Source organism: Takifugu flavidus, chromosome 7 (assembly GCF_003711565.1).
Source record: "Takifugu flavidus isolate HTHZ2018 chromosome 7, ASM371156v2, whole genome shotgun sequence".
NCBI lineage: Eukaryota > Metazoa > Chordata > Actinopteri > Tetraodontiformes > Tetraodontidae > Takifugu > Takifugu flavidus.
This window is the reverse complement of record NC_079526.1, coordinates 13443925-13462149: the sequence shown is the minus strand read 5'-3', so window position 1 is coordinate 13462149 and position 18225 is coordinate 13443925. Positions and strand designations below refer to the sequence as shown.

Here is an 18225-nt window from a genome sequence, read left to right as displayed (position 1 = left end):
TTTTCTGTTCATGAATATCACCACAATATAACCATGCATCAAACGTCCCCGTCCTCTGGCCATTGTGGCTTTTCATCACGACACATATCTGATAATATCCTACAAAACAGATTAAAATTCTCTTTTGTTCATAGACATAGACGGCTGGCCTCTATTTAGTAATATGGAAGTCATTTAGGACTCATTTAGGACTCATTTTTGATTTAGAGGAGCATCCAGGTTGTTTATAGTGGTGGAAAATCAGTCTGCTCCCATCCCTTTGAATTAAATCTGACAGGATTCTGGGATGGAATGACTTATGGAACTCATCCCAGCACAGCAGGACTGGGATGCCTGTGCTCATCTGCATTTCTGGCATCATTGGAGGTATTTGTCATCTTCACCAACCATCCACGGAATTTCTGTCTATCTGGAATCTACAGTTTGTGTGTAATGGTTCCAACTTGAGGAATCTTCTTCTCGTCATCTGCTGATGTCTTGCGCCCCCTGTTGGTCGAATGTCAGACCTACAGTCACCTGATGAGAAGAGAACTTCCAGCCAGTGTTCGGCTTTAGCCTCCAAGAAACAATAAGTTCTCAGCTCCAGGTGGTCTCCATTTAGAGTTTATTCTGTAAAACAATGTGGGAAAGAATTCGGCTTTTCTATGTTGGGCCACATTTCCTATTTGTCCTGTTTTGAGGTTGAGCTTTGCAGAGAACATTAAGATCACTGTCGCCCCAAACAAACAAAAGCAATAATAGTGATTAGTCTCCAAACCAGAGTCCAGCCTCCTCTTTTTCAGTCGCTTGTAGTTGCAGCAGCATTTCCCCCACATATTAACGCACTCACATGCTTCTCTATTCATTTCTTTTCCCGCTAATCCTGCACTTTTCCTCCCTGTGCATCACTTTCTTGCACCTTGTTGTTGCAGCTATTGGTCTCAATCAACACACACAAGCACATTTTCCTGCCTCGTGGGTTCCTATTATCTCCTGGATAATAATTTGCTCAGATTAATCACGGGTGCATACAGATGAGCAGGGTTATTGAACTGTGTGTGTGTGTGGGCGTGTGTGTGTGGGTGGGTGGGCGTGTGCGTGTGTGCATGTGTGCATGTGCTCCTTTTATATATGAGGTGAAGTTGTGTATTTGTCCAAATTGTCTGATTTCAGCCTTTTGCGTCGCCTGTTTAGCTGTGTGTATTTGTGTGTGCTTCCCTTTTTTTTTCTATTTAAATATTTCTCTGTGTGTGTGTGTGTGTGTGTGTGTGTGTGTGTGTGTGTTTGCTGATATTTCCACATGCAGAAACACCCTTGAGGAGGAGGAGCACCATTAGCAGATAATTACAGCAAAGAGTGTGAATGCTAACGAGGCTCGCTCATCATGCCGCTGTTTGCTATGCAGATTAGGGGCACTTGTGCTGATGTTTATGTTTGTACGCCGCCTTCTCCTCTTCCTCTGCATCGTTCCAGACTCGTGCGTGTCTGTGTGTGACGTCAAGCACATGTAAGCACGTCGATGTATGTTTGCGTGTGAGGCGAAGGGCACTTTAGCATGAGTGTTGCGTCAATGGTCATCTCCGTTTCGGGGCATTCGCATCACAGAGGGAAGGTGGTTTTAATGGGCTTGTTTCCTCTTTTGTGGATCTCTCCCCTTCACGAATGCTGTGCGTGTGCACGCGCGCCACAATCATGTGCAAAACAAAGATGTAACCCTTTGGTGCTGCAGATGTTTCAGCATGTGTGAGAAGTTTTGATCCCGCTGGGACGGTTGAGGGTGTCCAAAGCCCACAGAGATCCTTTGCGAGCCGCCTGTTGGACTCCATTTTGGCAGATTTGCAGCCAACAGCTGATGCGGAGAGAAAAACACCGTTTTTACTCATTATCCTCTCATTCCTCGCTGTTTGGGAACCTGGGAATGGCCTCAGTACGTTGTGGTTTGTGCTCACGCGTGCACGAGAACATCAGCGTTCATTGTGTGGTCGTAATTACTGCAGCCCATAAACAGCACTGAGGCGTCCTCACTTCAGTTAAGAGGAAAGCAATCCCCCCCTCCTATTTTTTATTTATATATGTGATGGCAGCCATCTGTTTCCCAGAGAAATTAATTTCCAGCCATCTGTAATTCATAAAATAAATTTAATATTACATTTTTCAGGTGTTGGGAAAGATTAGGTGCAAAATTTGATGTATACCTGATAATCTATCTTCTACAGTGCATCATTTATTTAACAATTGAGTTTGATTTTAGCCAGATTTTAGCTGCCCCGGTTTAATACTCAATTTGAATTCCCTCCTGCTGTTGCCATTTGCCGTCCAACGATTAGATGCAACCTGATCTGAACTTCCAGGTACCTTGAGACCGCGAATGACCTGCAGTTACCGTCTGGAGCCTGGCTGGTGCACAGCCAGCGAGAGGCGCCCATCAGGTGAGACCGTCGGTTCATCACGCTCTTGGGTTTGAGTGCATGTGTTGGGATCCTTTTGTCTGGGTCATTGTGTTGGCTGCTGTGTTGTTAGCAACCAAGAAGACATTTTAGCCAGCATGACCAGATTTATATATTTACTTCAACTAAAAGAATGCCCTTTGTTGCTCTTTCTTACTTTCAGTGACAAGCACTGAGTACATTAGAGGGTCAGCTCAAGTCTCTCACATGACATGTCATGTGGTCAAGTGACCAACATGTGACTTTTAACATTGTCAAACCGTCAAAGTGATTTTAAATCAACCGTTGCTTTTGGAGGAACCTGTTCGAGTTTTAAAGGAAAAATACGAGCGAGAGCGTCTTCATCGGTGCGCCAATACCGCCACCTGCTGGTTTTCAAATGTCATTACACCACGTGGTGGGTTCAGTAGTTTGCCAAAAACATGGTCAGCAACAGATAAAATGAGATAGTTCTTTTAAAAATAAATGCTAACCAACAGTCAAAAAAGGATTCATAAACAACTTGTTATCCCCACAGAGCAGAAAATTCTTGCTCATCCTTTACCACTCATTTGACCAAAAGGCATTATGTCCTGGGTTTTAAACAACTTCTTCAAAGAACTGCATGACACTTTAATTTTAAATACTGATATTTATTTCTCTTTGATTGGTAACATATGATCCTGAAGTACAAGTAACATGTCAGAGAGGTACGGAGGTTTTTAATTTTTTTTTGTCGTTTTTTTTTTTTTACATTTCACTCTGTCATGTACATACGGCAACAGCATAAATTCACTCCCCCCCCCCACATACTGTCTGTCACATGACACAGTCCACGACCCGGTCTGATCATACACACACAGAACCAACCAACGACACACTGGACAGTCACATCATCAGGGAACACTCTGCATTAGTCCATCAAGTCCTGCTCTTCCAAACAAATTGCTTTATATTTGTCCATGCATACATAAGTATACTATATATGATAAAAAATATAGCATTTGAATAAATACTTGTGTGTATATATATATATATATATATATAATTTTGGAGCAAACTATCAGACAATACTTGCTATATATATTTCACAATACTGTATGTACACGTATTTGGCAGGATTTACAGATAAAACAAAGTACGTCACACCAAGCGAAACAGATCTGATTTCAGTTCTTTGGTGTTGAGCCCCTTTAGAAACCGTCCAACATCTGGATCACGCTGAATTAAATGTGGACACAAGGTTAGAACTTCACACACAGGCACGGAAGACCAGATATGCCATCATCTCCCAGAGGCGCAGCTCTGATCACCTTTCACTGTGTGACACGTGGGGAGATAAGAGTCCAGGGAACCAATGGGGGTCAGAATTCAGGGTTTTCAGGGGTAAAGGCACCCTCATTGTTTGGAAAAGCTGTGCTACACTGTGATTCAGCAAATAAAGATCCCAAAAGACACTTTAATATACTAATATACTGTCGAGTACATACAGGAACTTTATATAATTGAGATATTTTACATCACAATGGGCCTTTATTAACCTGAATTCACCTCGTATCACATCAGAACCAGTACAAAAAAAATCCCAAACAGTACCTACTGAAATTTACCACATGAACGAGTTTCCAGATTTATGAGGTTGAGTCAGGATTTAGTCACAGTTTTCCTTGGAAGTGTCCCGGTTTGTCTAACTCTGAATTATGCTTTTGCCACACGATAAGGTTTTTCTGCCTGGTAAACTGGTTTCTGTGCTGTGCAGGAGCTGTGGGGCTGTAAACATTTTCAGAACAGTGCACCTATTCAAAGTTACGTCAGGAATAAGGGTGCGGATTAGCAGGGAGACAGACTGAAAAGGCCACAGTAGTTGATTGAGACTCATTCCCAGGTCATGAATTGTCAACAGTGTTTGGGATTCAGGCTCAACAGCTTACAAAGTGCTGCTTTTAAGGCTAAACCACCAGGAGAATTGAGCTTAATGTACATCAAACACAAAAACTAGTGCGGCAACAAAGTGAGAGTGTGAGTAAATTATTGTTATTTGTCAGTTCCACTGAAAAACTATATCTGTGAGTTTGTTTCAGTTACTTCATCCATGCCAGCATAAATAAGATTTACTTCCTGTTGAGGGATTCTTTTTTTAAATATTGGAATGTAAAACAACCAGCTGGACATTCTTTGTGCTTTCTGAAGCAGTTGCATACAAGACATCCACTGTACAGTGGTAAAGGAATGCAAACAGGTGAGAGATTAATCTTGAGGAGACAGTTTAACAGCACACGTCACTACTACCAGACAGCCACTAGAGGGCGGCATTGCGTAACAGCATGCTGCGCCTTTTTGCACGATACAATCATCTAATTTCAATATTTCTCTTTACTTACATTTTTATAGCAGTTACAAAAATCTTCTGTGTCCAGCAGAAATATTTAATCCTTAACAAAACTACTTTTCCCGTGATGCGAATGCAAAAGAAAATATAACAAATGATGGGGAATATTGACAATAAATTATTTAATTTGATTTAGCTTCTGTAGAATTTGGCGATACATATTTAATCTGAATAATTCTATCAGAGTGACTATTTACTGTACACCGACACCATATAAAAGTACAGTAGAAAATACACTTTATATGATAATCTGATACAATAACATTCTACATATAACATCTTGTCAATGGCTTATGTCCAAATGTATGAAAATGACATTGGTGTCATAAAAAAGAAAATATAAATAATGTCATATTTCATCTCGTATATTTGAAAGGTAGATCATGTGCTTACATTTGCTTGAAGAGCCCGTTGATGATCTTTCATCCAGCGGAGAGTCCGTCCATCACTGCCCGTCGCCGCTGTAGCGCCGTGCTCATCATAATGACACTGTCTCATCATCAATCTGACTGGTGCCCTTTATACTGAGAGTGGCTGATGCAGCATATCTATAAACACACGCAGGGCATGTTGGCAAAGACGCGGAAGAAAAATGGCCACATAGTGAGAGACGTGTATCCTTAATTGCGCCGTTCTCCTGATGGAAGGCAAAAGGGTTGGAGAATGGAGAGTCCGGGGGGCCGAGGAGACGTAAACATGGTGAGCCTGGCTCAGAGGAGGTCAGCGGGAGGCGAGGCCTTGGCGTGGGCCTTCAGAAGGTCAACTATGTCTTGGTGGGAGGATCCCGCTGCCACTTTTTGAGCTGTCTGTCCATTCTGGGGGGGGTGAAAAACACCGACTGTCACAAAACCAGATGATCAAACTTGGGCTAGATCATTTATAGAACAATACTGGATCCCTCCATGGCTTGAACTATTAGTTGTCCACGCTTAAAATCCCCACATCAATACTGAAAAAGACTCCAAATTTCGCCTCAGGAACGACACCAAAGCACATGTGTGTAGAAAAGAGCACGATTGGACGAGGCTGTGCAGCATGTTTGTGCGTAGCAGAACAAGAGCACCTTGATATGGCGAAGTTCTCGCGCGGCACCCTCGGCTGCAGAGGGGAATCATTAATCCAGAGGGATCAATAATGTTCTAGGTTGAACAATCAATCCATGTGTGGGTCAGACGGCAGCTACTTAGCACCTAATGGTGAATCTAGGAGAAGCCTAATGTCTATTGACAAATTATACAGTGTGTTAGAAACAAACCAACAGCCCCCCCAACTAATCATAAGGCTCAGGCAGCAAAACTTTTAAATTGAGTTGTTTCATTTCTCTGTAATCAATGCAGATTTTATCTGCACTCTGCCTCGGTGTTATCTAAATCTTTATTCCTCATTTTATCTCAAAGCGTTCCAGCTCCGGGCTCTAAACTGGCACCTTGTCAGTGAGGCTGAGGTCACAGCGGCCCGTCTCCAGCAGCAAGCCCACGATGTGCGTGTGCCCGTGCTCGCTGGCGCACATCAGCGCCGTGGAGCCCTCGTAGTCCTGCAGGTTCACATCCGCGGCGCAGCTAAGGAGCAGCTTCACCATGGCAACACGGCCGTGGCTCACTGCGAGCATGAGCGCTGTCTGGCCCGCCTACGGAGAGAGAGTGAGAAGTGGAGAGAATTAGAATGAAACGACTCAGGGGCAGATGGGACGGGATGAAAACAGATAAAGGTCTGCGTGCAATCAAAGTCTAAGGCCTGAAATAGAGCATTCTGCTCCGACGCCAGCCTCGGGAGAGCGAGTGGAAGCCGGGGTTAATGTTGGGATCACCTGTCTGGAGCGCGTGTCCACGTTGCCCAGCTTCAGCAACTGCTGCGCCACCTCCAGGTCGTCGGAGCTGTCTGCAGCCGTCAGCGCAGCCAGCATCACCGGAGTGTAGCCCGCCTTGTTCATGTTGTCCGTCTCACACAGACCTGCACGCAAGATAAGTTGGGCCAAGTCGGAGGCAGGATTCCAAACGCTCCAAAAGTGGCGAAGGGACGCTCACCGGTGTCCAGCAGCAGCTTCACCACGGGGAAGTTGGAATGGGAAACGCAGTAGTGGAGCGCCATGTTCCCGTTGCCGTCCGTCAGGTTCACTACGTACGGCAGCAGAGTGGGCGTGGTCAAACTCACTTGTCGCAGGTAGGATCTGACGGTGTCGGCCTGGGAGTCCTTCTGACTGGACACCCTGAACCACTCCTGGTAGAGGGCGACCAAGACCTGACGCTGTGGAGACGGGACGGAGACGTCACGGTGAAAGCAGAGCTGGTGTCGAGTTCCTATCGTTCCCTTAACATGTTTGCAATAGTGTCGTTAAACAGCTCACATTTGAACAATTGCTCTCTTTTTTTTAACGCTACATTATTGCACCCACTGAAGCCTAAAGAGGCAACGGGGGAAAAGGGAAGAGAATTTGTAGAATAAATCATTTTGAGTCCCTCAGAGACAGGAACAGCACATGGAGCTGTGCTGAGAGCAGACTGCCATCAATCATCTGAAGGAGAATTTAAAAAAAGGGGATTCTCACCATTTCTTTATCTGGGGACGAGACCTCTTCCATGCGATCTTTCACATAAACGCAAGCATCTATAAACCTTTTGTCGACTTTCTCTCTGGTTTAAAAAAAAAAAAGGAAACAATGACACAATAAAGAAGCATGTTTGACCTCTCGGAGGTGTCTTAAATATTGCAGTGTTTACTTCTAGAAGCTTTACAGAGTGCAGGAATATCCAGGGACGGAAGCCTTTTAAACTCGACCCTGCTGAGAGCACTATTTCTTTATTTTAAGCCTTTAGGAAATTCCCTTTAAACCGAGAGACGTTATTATAACTTTCCAGGAAGAGGAAATGGAAAGCAGCTCACCTCATGCATTTATCACGTGCTCATACTCTATTACACACTTCTTCAGTCATAGAGAAGTAATGATACAATAGTTCACCGTCTGCCTCACCCTTCAGCCTGATCTTCCAGGAGCTCCGAGCTAACTTCTGGATCCATCAGGCCTCTTTCACTCTGCTGCTCTGCGCCTGAAGCACCTCCTTCAGCTGCAGGGACGTCTTCATCCTTCTGCTGGGCCTCTGCTTCCTCCACAGGCTTCTCCGCCGGCTGAGATTCCGTCTTCTTTTCCGTCTCCTCCTCTGGTTCTGAGCTATTCTCCTCCTCTACCTCAGCCTTCGGCTTCTCCTCTCCACTGGATTCTTCACTGGATGTGGACTCATATCTGAACAAGAACAAAGTTGTCGCATTTTGTAGCTTATCTAAGCTGTTGAAGACGGATTGAAATGGTCTGGAATCGTCAGGATTTAGTCACATAATCAAGACAATGTTATGTTACTGGCCTTGGTTTGGTGCTGAGTTTTTGGTTTTGAAGCAGCAATCATGGGAATATTAAAGCCTGCTGTGCAGTAATTGCATGAAGAGACCTCCTGCCAGAGTTCTAGACAATGTGAGTGTAAAGCAGCTGCTGTCCGCTGAAGAGCTCAGGAGAACAACACCGTGGAGGTTTCCAGAGCTTCTGTGCACACAAACACCAACACTGAGGTGCACATTGAGTTTATTCTGGTGGGGAAAAGCTGCCTGTACAGCCAATCTAAAGTTTTCTCCCCACAGATGTTGTTAGTGGGGTAGATTTAGTTAGTGGGGCCAATATAAATCTGATGCTAAACAGCTTCTCATTAATTTTAGATACTGAATAATATTTAATGGCTTTAGTTGAATGGACCTTCAGTCAAAATAACACAAATTGTAGAAGCAGAAAACTCTACAATAAAATGTATATTAGTACTGAAAGAGGCTGCCCTGTTTGATTATTTTTAAAGTTGGAAGTTTCTTTAGATGTGCATTTTAAATGCCACTGGGATCGTCCCACTTGTGAGAAGAAGGAAGAAGCCTTGAGCTTCTGAAAACTGAAATATTTCTGTGATGTTGGGTTGTTTCATGTGGCCTTTGAAAGCAAATGTGTACATGTAAAACATGGAGATGTCAATGGAATATTCTATAAAAGAAAAACAAATTTGCTCGTGTCCACAGTAAAAGCTAGATAAATAAGGGTTTAGAACCCAGTGCGACATGAAAAAGATGCTTGTCCGATGGCCCACAGATCCCAAACATCCTTCACAAAGTTAAACATACACATGAAAATCAATAAATATGCCCCTTCACCATGCGACCTTGAACACAACACCGCCTTCTTCACCGAGGAAGGTATGAAGATAGCATGTGTGTGTGGTCAGTGGAGTGTGTAATGAAGGATCCTTTGTCAGATAAGCCTCCACTCAATGCCTCTGATTCATGGACAAACTCATGCAAAAAGATCAAGACCCCACAAGAGGCGTTCAGGGGCCGCACGGCATTCCCTAGATTCCAGCGGAGCTCCAGGGAGTCCAAACATAGGTCAGAGCAACCAAAGAGAAGCCCAAACAGCATCCCACTTCCTGGTGTGGGCAGAACTCTGAAGATAGGCGAAGGAAATGTTGTCTGACAAGTCGCATCTTCAGGAAAGGGAAATCCAAAATACGTCGATGCATTTGATGGAACAATCACGTTGATTGATTACCTTGTCAAGTTATTGACAATTTGCTGGAATATATGTTAAAAAACCTGAGCACACAAATCGTTTGTGTGCATCTATTGTTCTTCATTTTGTAACTGCGTCAATACAACATTGACGTAATCAGCCATGAACAGATCGAGAACACACATCCTTGTACTTCTATCTTTGTGAGGACTTTCATGGACATGTACTAGTAGAATATTACTAGTAGAATGAGTATTTAGGTACTCGGTAGTGAGTACAAGAACACACACACACACACACACACACACACACACAGTGTGAGGTTAGATTCAGGACAGTGAGTCTGTAACGGCTTGATGAAACAGATGTGTAAGACACAGCTGGAGACATTTTATGAACAGTCGCTGTGGTCAGACTGGTGAACAAGAGGAAAGCTGTTTTCCTGGCAGCTGACGATATAATGCCTCACTGTTAACAAATGGCCAATCCATCTTCTAGCTTTCTCCATTAGGTTGCATAGAAAAAGAACACATGCTGCTCATTAAGAAGAATGCTTTACCCTCCATTCACCCCAACAAACTTCAGGTTTTTTTTGGCTCGCTTGTTCCCCTGCTTGTCTGCGGCGCCCTCTTTCTTCATAATAGATTTGAGACCTGGAGAGTCAGAGGACAGAGGGAGACGGAGAGAGCGAGATAAAAGGGAAAAGGGAGGACGGGAAGAAAAAAAACATGAGATTTTCTTTGTGTTTATGTTGTGAACCTGTGGGACTGCGCGAGTTAAAATTCCTCCTACTGACATAAAACACAGTTTGGGATCGAAAGCCTCTGACTGCATAAAGACAGCAGCTAGAACACATTTAAGAACTTCTCTCTGGTGTATTTCCACCCGTAGAGCCCCTGTCAGTGTCGCGCTTTCTTCTAAACTCTGAATAATAAATTGCTGAACAATTAATGCTAATTACATAGATTAATTGCAGCTTGTGAAGACATACAGTATATGTATGGATATACATCGTGATCCAGGATGATGTAGTTCATTTAGGACCACCAACCCAGCTCCAGGTCAGTGCAGATGGTTAAATATCGCAAGCCTCACTGACTACAATGTCAATGTCAGGCCTGCTGAGGGATGTAATGCCCTAAGATTGATTTTTACATTGTGTGTTTTGCTGACTCCTCTTGGCTGTAGGCCCGGGTCGGCCGTCTTACTCGGATCTGACAGCAGACGAGGTGCAGACGCGCTGTAATTTTCAAACGGGAACATAAGGATGCAACCTTGTGCCAAGGAACCAGCATCTGAAGGCATTGTGGATACCACCATCAAAGAAGAACAACCAAATATCTCTAGAGATGGTGTGAGAACGCAGCATGTCAATGATCGATTCGCTATTTTAAACCTTTTGGAAGCGGAGCGTCTGTATTTGTGGCCTAAATACCAACTCTCAGCATAACCTATGTAAGAGCAAAAGTCTGCATGTGTGCAGAATCGTGCAAATTCCATTTCTTTGAATGGATCATGGCTACTACCGTGTTGAGGGATTACACAAACAACTGAGGGGTTGTGTTTGATGTTGAAAACTTTAACAAAAGGTAGAGACTGTCTGAGAAAACTGGCCTCTTGAGGGACCCATCCCAATATTCTCGATGTAGCACCGTTGAGAGAAGAGCTTATAGATGAGATCTGACAGCACATCAGAAACACTCTGAATAATGGAACAGAACCCGTGTGGTCTCGGGTCGAAGCGAAGAAGCAGACCAGCTGATTTCAGTTTGATATTGTGTGTGTTGCTGAGAGTCATTGTACAACCGCTACAACACGGAGAACGACTTCCAACCGTGTGGAGCTCCTCTGGTCGCGCTCAGCTGCTCCCATTTGGAAATCCTTTAACCTAAAACTGTTGACAACAAGGCTGCACAGAGATGGAAATGGGCCTAAATGGGCCTAAAGCGAGGGCTACCTTTTCAGTGGATATACCCAAAACCACAACTCATTTATCATTTAAATATATATATATTATGCTATTTGTATGACTTCATCCTCTTCCTACCTGTGACATTTGAGTAAACTGGGAAATTACGTCACATCTGCGCATGGTACTGGCGCTGTGAATGGATCTGAATGGCACCCATCCCCATGTCGGCCTACCTTGTTCTTGCTTCTTGCCGGCACCGGCGGCTTTTTGTCCTGGTGAATAGAAGGCAGAGAGGACGCTGAGGGAGCTGACCAGTTGACTTTGAATGGAGCTCATTTTGGAAGGCCCAGGCTTCCCCGTTGCCTTCCCTGCTGCTGCTGCTGCTGCTGCTGGCGGCGCCGCCTTCCCTGCGGGCTTGGCCGATGCCCCTTTGCTTGCCTCTGCTCTTTTCCCTGCCGTCTGTTTGTGTGTGCCGGGGCTCTCCTGCTGGCCGGCCGTCTGCTGTGCTCCGGAGCTGCTCCCCAGCTGTGCCCACTGCTCTCCCAGGAGACCTGTTAACCGGGTCACAACCTGACCCAAAGCCGCGGAGACGTCGTGGTGACTCGCCCGACCCTCTTCGCGGGGTTTGTCCATCACCGCTGTCCCGGCGCGAGGCCTGGGCTTCGCTGGAGCCGCGACGCTGGGCTGTTTCGCCGGAGGCTCTGCGCAGCGACTGCGCATCGCTGCCATCTTTGTGAGCAGGTTTCGCCTCACTGGATGTTTTACGGGAGCCCTGAGTTTGTGTCTGGGTGTCGCAGGACCCCTGTCGAGTTGTGCGGGCCTGACTTTCTCCACGTTGGGGAGGTTGTGACAGACTAGATCCCTTCTGAGTTGCTTTAAGCTCCTTGGAGTCCCGTGTTGGTTTACTGGTTTGAGACGGAGGCTGAGATTTCTGGCCTTCACCTGAACTTAAACCCTGAGTCTGAGGTTGGGACTGGGGCTTTTTCTGACCGGACTCCATTGGAGATTTCTTTGTGACAGCTTCATTTTGAGCTGGAGCTGGCGCAGGATGTTTCTTCTGTGTGTCCTCATGTGGTGGCGGGCCTTTTATTTGTGCCTGTGGTTGGTTTTTGCTTTGGGGCTGGGGCTGCTGGGATTGTGCTTCACTGGATCCTCTTCGTGGACGGGGAGGCGCAGCCTGAAGTTGAGGAGTTGAGGGCTCTGCCGGTTCTGCTGCAGGTTTCTTGCCTCTCTGGGGGCGTACAGGCACTACCATCTTCTCACCTACTGCAGGTTCTTTTACTGTCACACGCAGAGTCTCGCTGTCTTCTCTTTGAGTCTTGTCAACAATCTCAAGTGCAACCGGTTGTGTGTCCAAAATGTCTGGTATCTCACTCTTTGTAGGTTTAGTCTCTTTTGTTTCCGAATCACTTTTCACCGAGATCATCTGGGTCTTCGAGTCAGTATGTCCCCACGCTGCGGCCTCCTGGGTTTCTACATCTGAATCGGTAGTTTGGTTGCGTTTGATTTCGACGACTTCAGTTGAACTGTCTCCAATATCTCCGAGGCGCTCCCTACTTACTTCCTCATCCTTCACTCTCTCACCAACGATAGTGCTTTCACTTTCACTCTGAGATGGGGTGCTTCCTACCTCTTGACTCTCAGCATTCACAGTTGGATTGTCTGGCTGTCTGTTGATCTCCGTCTCAGTCTGCTGATCTGTCATCTGTGCTTCCACTGTCTCCGTCACCCTGTCCACTGTGTCCACGCGCTCCGTCTCCGTTCCCCGGGCTACACTGCTAGCTCTTGGCCTCTGTGGATGATCTGTAACCATCTCCCCGTCGGTTTCTGTGACCTGGTTTATCCTCTCCGCTGCAGGTGTCTCTGTTGTTTGATCCTGCGTGACGATCCTCTCCGTTACTGTCCCCCTTTCCATGCTGTTTGCTCTGGGTCTGTGCAGGCTCACAGCAGCACCTTCATCCATCTCTGTCACCTGTTCACAGGTGTCAGTTTTAATTGTCTCTGTGCCATGATCTATACTTCCTGTCCTCTCTTTTGGCGGATGCACTTCGATGCAGATTCTATCTGTATCTGTTCCCTGATCTGCAGTGTGGAGTGATTCCGTTTCTGTTTCCTGGTTGGCAAAATCTACTTTGTCTGTCTCTGTCCCTGTGTCAATGCTCTCTCTTCTTGACCTGTTGTGTGTTTCTGCAACACACACCTCTTCTCTAACCCCCTCACTTAATTGGAGGATTTTCTCCTCTTTCAGCTTGTTCTCCTGTAGCTGCTCTTTCAAGAGACCAGTGGTTCTATCCAGCTCTTGACTAGCCTGAGCTAGTTTGGCCTCCAGTGTTGAAAGCTTCTCCTGTAGCTTCTGCTTACTGTCTTCACTTTTCCCTCCTTTTACCGCATCATCGTGAATCCTGCTAGCATCTTTTCTCGCTCCCACGGGTAACGATGATTCTTGCCCTACAACATTCTGTGGCAGCGGTTGCACAGTTTGCTCTGTCGGATGCTCCACTGCTACTTTTGGTGGAACGTTTTCCTCTGACGGCTGTGTTTGTCCGTCAGATTTCTGCCCTAGCTGTCCACCTGTTTCTTTATGTGTTGAGCAAATCTCAACCCTTTTGGAATTGATATCGCTCTCCTTCACCAACACGCTTATTTTCTCTTTTCCTGTTATTTCCTTTGTTGGCAAACATTCGGAAACTCCAGTAGCTTGAGTGCTCCCAGATGGGAGTGTTTCGGTATTAGAGCTGGGAACTATTGTGGAGGGTGAAGTGCAAACATGGGCCTGGAGCTGAAGCAGTAGTTGCTCCCTCTCCTCCCTTAATGAGCAGATCTGAGCCTTTAGTTCTGGGATGGTTTTCACCTGCTCTTCCAGCTCTCTGACCCTTTTCAGGGCCACTGTGATCTGCTGGTGAAGTCCTGTGCGATCCTGGGGAATGCTCCGTCTCTCCGTGATGTCCGGGGAAGCTCGGAACACGTTTTCTGTTGACCCGGTTTCTGGCGTTCCCACAGTGCGATCAGGACTACTTGAATCGGATCCTTTGCGTTGCTGCAGAGTAATCGGCATGCTCGACGCTCGGAGCAGATTCGGACGAGCTTGACCCCGAATGGTCCTCCCGTCGCCTTCCCGAGCTTCATCTCTGGGCTTCGCTGAAATGAAGCTACTACCTGGGCTAACTGCGGCCCTATTGCTCTGGGTGGAAGTTACACTCTCGCTGGCTCGGAAGTCAAAGATCTGCTGAACCTCTGCCACTCGTGATTTAGGCTTGGGGCCAAGGGTGGATGTCCCAGACCACGTGCTGTCCTTTTCTTTGGGGACAGGCCTGACTCCATGGCCAGGGAGGCTGAAATTCCTCGGCAAGGTGCTGAATTTTGGCGGACCTTTGATCCTGCGCTGAATGTGGACCCGTTTGATTGTGTTTCCTTTTTCAATATCATCAACATACTTGAGGAAATCCAGATCAAGGTAGAAACCATAAGGAGTTTCCACAGAGTAGGGAAGCTGCTTCTTTGGAGCGCCGCCCTCACTGGCCTTGGTCTGAACACCATTGGCTACAGGAAATCAACATGGAGGTGAATGAAGAAGATAATTAGTAGGCGAAAAACAGTGAGTCCATAAGGAAACATCAAAAGCTAATTATCAAAATGGCCTTTCATCCTTCACAACACTGCTTTCGTACTATAACTCTTAATGAGCATCGTGGTCTATGTTGTCACAGCTAACATTTGTTCAGAGGAGGAAATGAACATGAATAGATTGCAAATTATTGTTACTCTTTCCGCCTGACCCCTACAGACAGTCTGTTCCTGGCCGCACACGCGGCGCCTAATTATGTAAACTCAGCTCACTTAAGGGGAAGTGATTATCATGCAGCGATTGCACCAAAACAAGCTAACAAGCGATGAGAATGCTGCTCACGCTGCGGCACCTTACGGGACACACTGTGGTAGGAAAGTAGAAGCTCACTCTTCATCAGCATTCACGCTTCACCCGCAGAAGCAATTGATTTGTTGAACAAGTCAGAGAAGAGTAATCATTTTAAATAAAGGTTTGGTGACATTTACCATTTTTCTTCTCCATCGTGGGCGGCGGAGTTCTCAGTCATCGACTTGTGCTTGCTACAGTTGGAGGTGTGGGGCTAGATCAAACAGAAAAAGAGGGATGAGGATATTTTTTTAATCACAAATGGAACTCAGTTCAGTTACTCAGCCTTTAGTTTCATCACCACATCAGAGCAGCGAGGGATAAGTACGCAGTTTGAAATGTATTTTCCTCAGTTTACTTTCCTTTGAGCCATAATTCTCAACTTTTTAAACATTTTGTCCTCTTAAAAAACATTTTTACCATGTTGCAAAAAGTTACTTTATACAACAATAAATGTAAAATCAAAGCTAGACATTATTACAACTGCAGTTATACACTGACACATAATACTGTTATTATATTACAAACTGTTGCCTTAAAGCAATAAACAGCAGCACCAGTTATTAGACCAAAAGAAATGTGTTGAAATATTCTAATAAGAGGATGGGAATTATGGTAAATAAATCAGGTCTTCCCTTATAATGAAGCCAAAACAGCCAATGCTAATATCATTGCAGGAGAAAAGGAATGACTTTATGTTTATTGTCTCAGTCAAAACAACAGAGAACATTATTTTCTAAGACAACAGCCAGAGAGGAGTCCATAGAGGGAATCTTTACTTCACCATCAAACTCTGTTGTAGCTGGAGAAGCGATAATTCCGACCACTTTGTTTATTTTACAGGAGTTTTCTGAAAACTAAGAAGGGGTCATGACTTTTAAAGTATTATGTTTTGCCATAAAATATCCAATAAAACAAAGAAAAGCCAGGGAGTCTATCCACATCTAAGGGTTTGTGACACTATAAAGTACCTGAAATACTAATTAAAACGTCTCCCAAGGTTCCAGGTTCAATTCCTGCTCAGGCCTTCCTATGTCCCTGAGACTGGATGTCTTTTCTTCTTCCTTCCACAGTCCCAAAACATTCATATTCAGTTGACCTGAGACTTTAAATGTGAGCGTATGTGAATGGTTGGATATGTGTTTCGCTGTGTTTCGCCAGGTGGAGGATGAATAATTCCAGTCCCAATTTTTTTGCATTGAGATTTGTTTTCAGGGCGTCATGCACTGTTTTATGTGTGACGCATTCTTAGTGCAGAAAGTATTTGTTAGCATTTCCATTTGTATTCTTGTGAAATTGCTACAACAGCTAGGTGTTAATGTGTCGGCATCCTGGAAACATCGTGCTGTTTTTGAGCAACATAAGGACAGACTGCAAGGCAAGCAATAGCCGAGCTAGCATGTAATCAATCAAAATGGCATCTAGCACCCCCGGGGAAGAACAGGAACAAGCGCTGTTTGTCACCTGTAGCACAGACTGATCTGCAATGAATGAAAACAAGCGGTGACCTAAAGCAGAACTGGTGGCCCTATTGGACACACAAAGACGCAGGACAGACACAGTTTAACCGACCGAAAGCCTCTGCACAGAATCTGACACCATGTGATTGCTACCATAGCAACCATTCATCAATCCCCTGCTTCTGCATGTCCCAGATGTGAGGACAGTGCAGGCCCTCCTGACTTCCCCCGATGTTCATGGCAACAGCGATCAATGCGTTGTCCTCCAGGCTTAATTAGCCGATTCCTGAGCAGAAAAATTTGGCTTGTAATTGCTGAGTGAAGTACAAGCAGACTCCGCTGGCAGCTATACACAGTGGGCAGGACACAAAATCCTGCTTAATGAGATCATTACTGAGACACAGAGTACAGCAGGAGAGAGGGGACGGAGAGAAGAGCTAAAAAAGTCGGGGATTTCTAGTGATTTCCCCAAAGCAGCGTTCCCCACAGTGCAGATTTTAAAGGATCTTTAGACGCGCTCTCTTTTAATTAAACCTGTTCCAGGGCAATTTCGCAAAAAATACACACACATAGCTTTTAAATTGTTGCTAAATGCCGCTGATGAATACTTCTACTTTCAGTATGGGTCAATTTGGTGACTTTCCAGCACCAAAGCACCTGGAAAAAAAAGCCATTCATGTCGTTCATTGTCTGCTTTCCCAGAGAAGAAGGAAGCGACTGTAACAACAGAAATGAGGCGCGAACAACTGTGCGTCACTAGCAATTATTATTTATGTGTATTAATTTATTCAGCCTTATTTCCAGAAGGAAGACAAATGTTTTCAAATTTTCCATGCTCATGTGGGTAATAAAGGCCTGAGAGCAAGAGAGGAATTGTGTTGCAGGTGCTAATCGTGCATAAATGAATAAATATTAAAATTCACAAGTAATGATTTATTGTCATTGTAATCATTTTTAAAGAGAAAATCCTTTGTGACGGAAAGTATGCACAGTTAGGTTTGTGATTAAACAGTTCACGGCGATGATGGCGCTCAATCTGCACAGGATTACAACTAACCCGAGTAAGCTGCACAAATCTGAACGTCTGACGCTGCCGTAGCACTGATTCGCTCACGCTTTTTGTGTGTGTATTCATCCCGGTTCCAACGTGCGTCTGAGTCACGCAAATTCGCACATGGTTTCAAGCGACGTCCAACCGTCTCTCAGCGCCAATCCAATAAACGTAACAGCTGGCCGAGAGGCGAGGACGGTAATGTGAGGCCTGGGAGACCGACAATGTTGAGAGCGCAGTAAATAAGATGATAGCGGCAGCCAGAGGTTTGAAAGTTATCCTGACGAAAGCTTTTTTTTCTCAGATAGCAGCTCAGGCGCTCCACATGCCAACCCAAAACTAAAAAAATCTCCAGAATCAAACCACCAGGAAGGAAGGAGAGCATTAATTGAATGTCGTGGGTCATTACACTGGAGTCCCCGAGAACTGAAGATTCAATTAGTCTGATACACTGATGCAAAGCAGGCTTAGGCAGAAGACAGGCAGGCAGGAAATAAGATTTGAGAGACGTGGAGTGGGCGGCTGGGGAAATGAAAAAGTGGGTGACACGGTGAAGAAGAG

At 45.2% G+C, this 18225-nt stretch overlaps 1 protein-coding gene across 1 annotated transcript in view; it reads right to left on the bottom strand.

Annotated features, from left to right (window-relative positions):
- Nucleotides 1-3037: 3037 nt before the first annotated feature.
- The window catches only part of kank4 (KN motif and ankyrin repeat domains 4), a 43319-nt gene continuing 28131 nt past the window's right edge, over nucleotides 3038-18225 (bottom strand). The window contains 10 exon segments of the mRNA XM_057037876.1: nucleotides 3038-5609; nucleotides 6221-6421; nucleotides 6602-6744; nucleotides 6819-7038; nucleotides 7340-7424; nucleotides 7763-8032; nucleotides 9888-9981; nucleotides 11474-11828; nucleotides 11830-14780; nucleotides 15294-15367. Of these exon segments, the coding sequence (XP_056893856.1) occupies nucleotides 5505-5609; nucleotides 6221-6421; nucleotides 6602-6744; nucleotides 6819-7038; nucleotides 7340-7424; nucleotides 7763-8032; nucleotides 9888-9981; nucleotides 11474-11828; nucleotides 11830-14780; nucleotides 15294-15309 (4440 nt within the window). The 5' untranslated portion in view covers nucleotides 15310-15367 and the 3' untranslated portion in view covers nucleotides 3038-5504.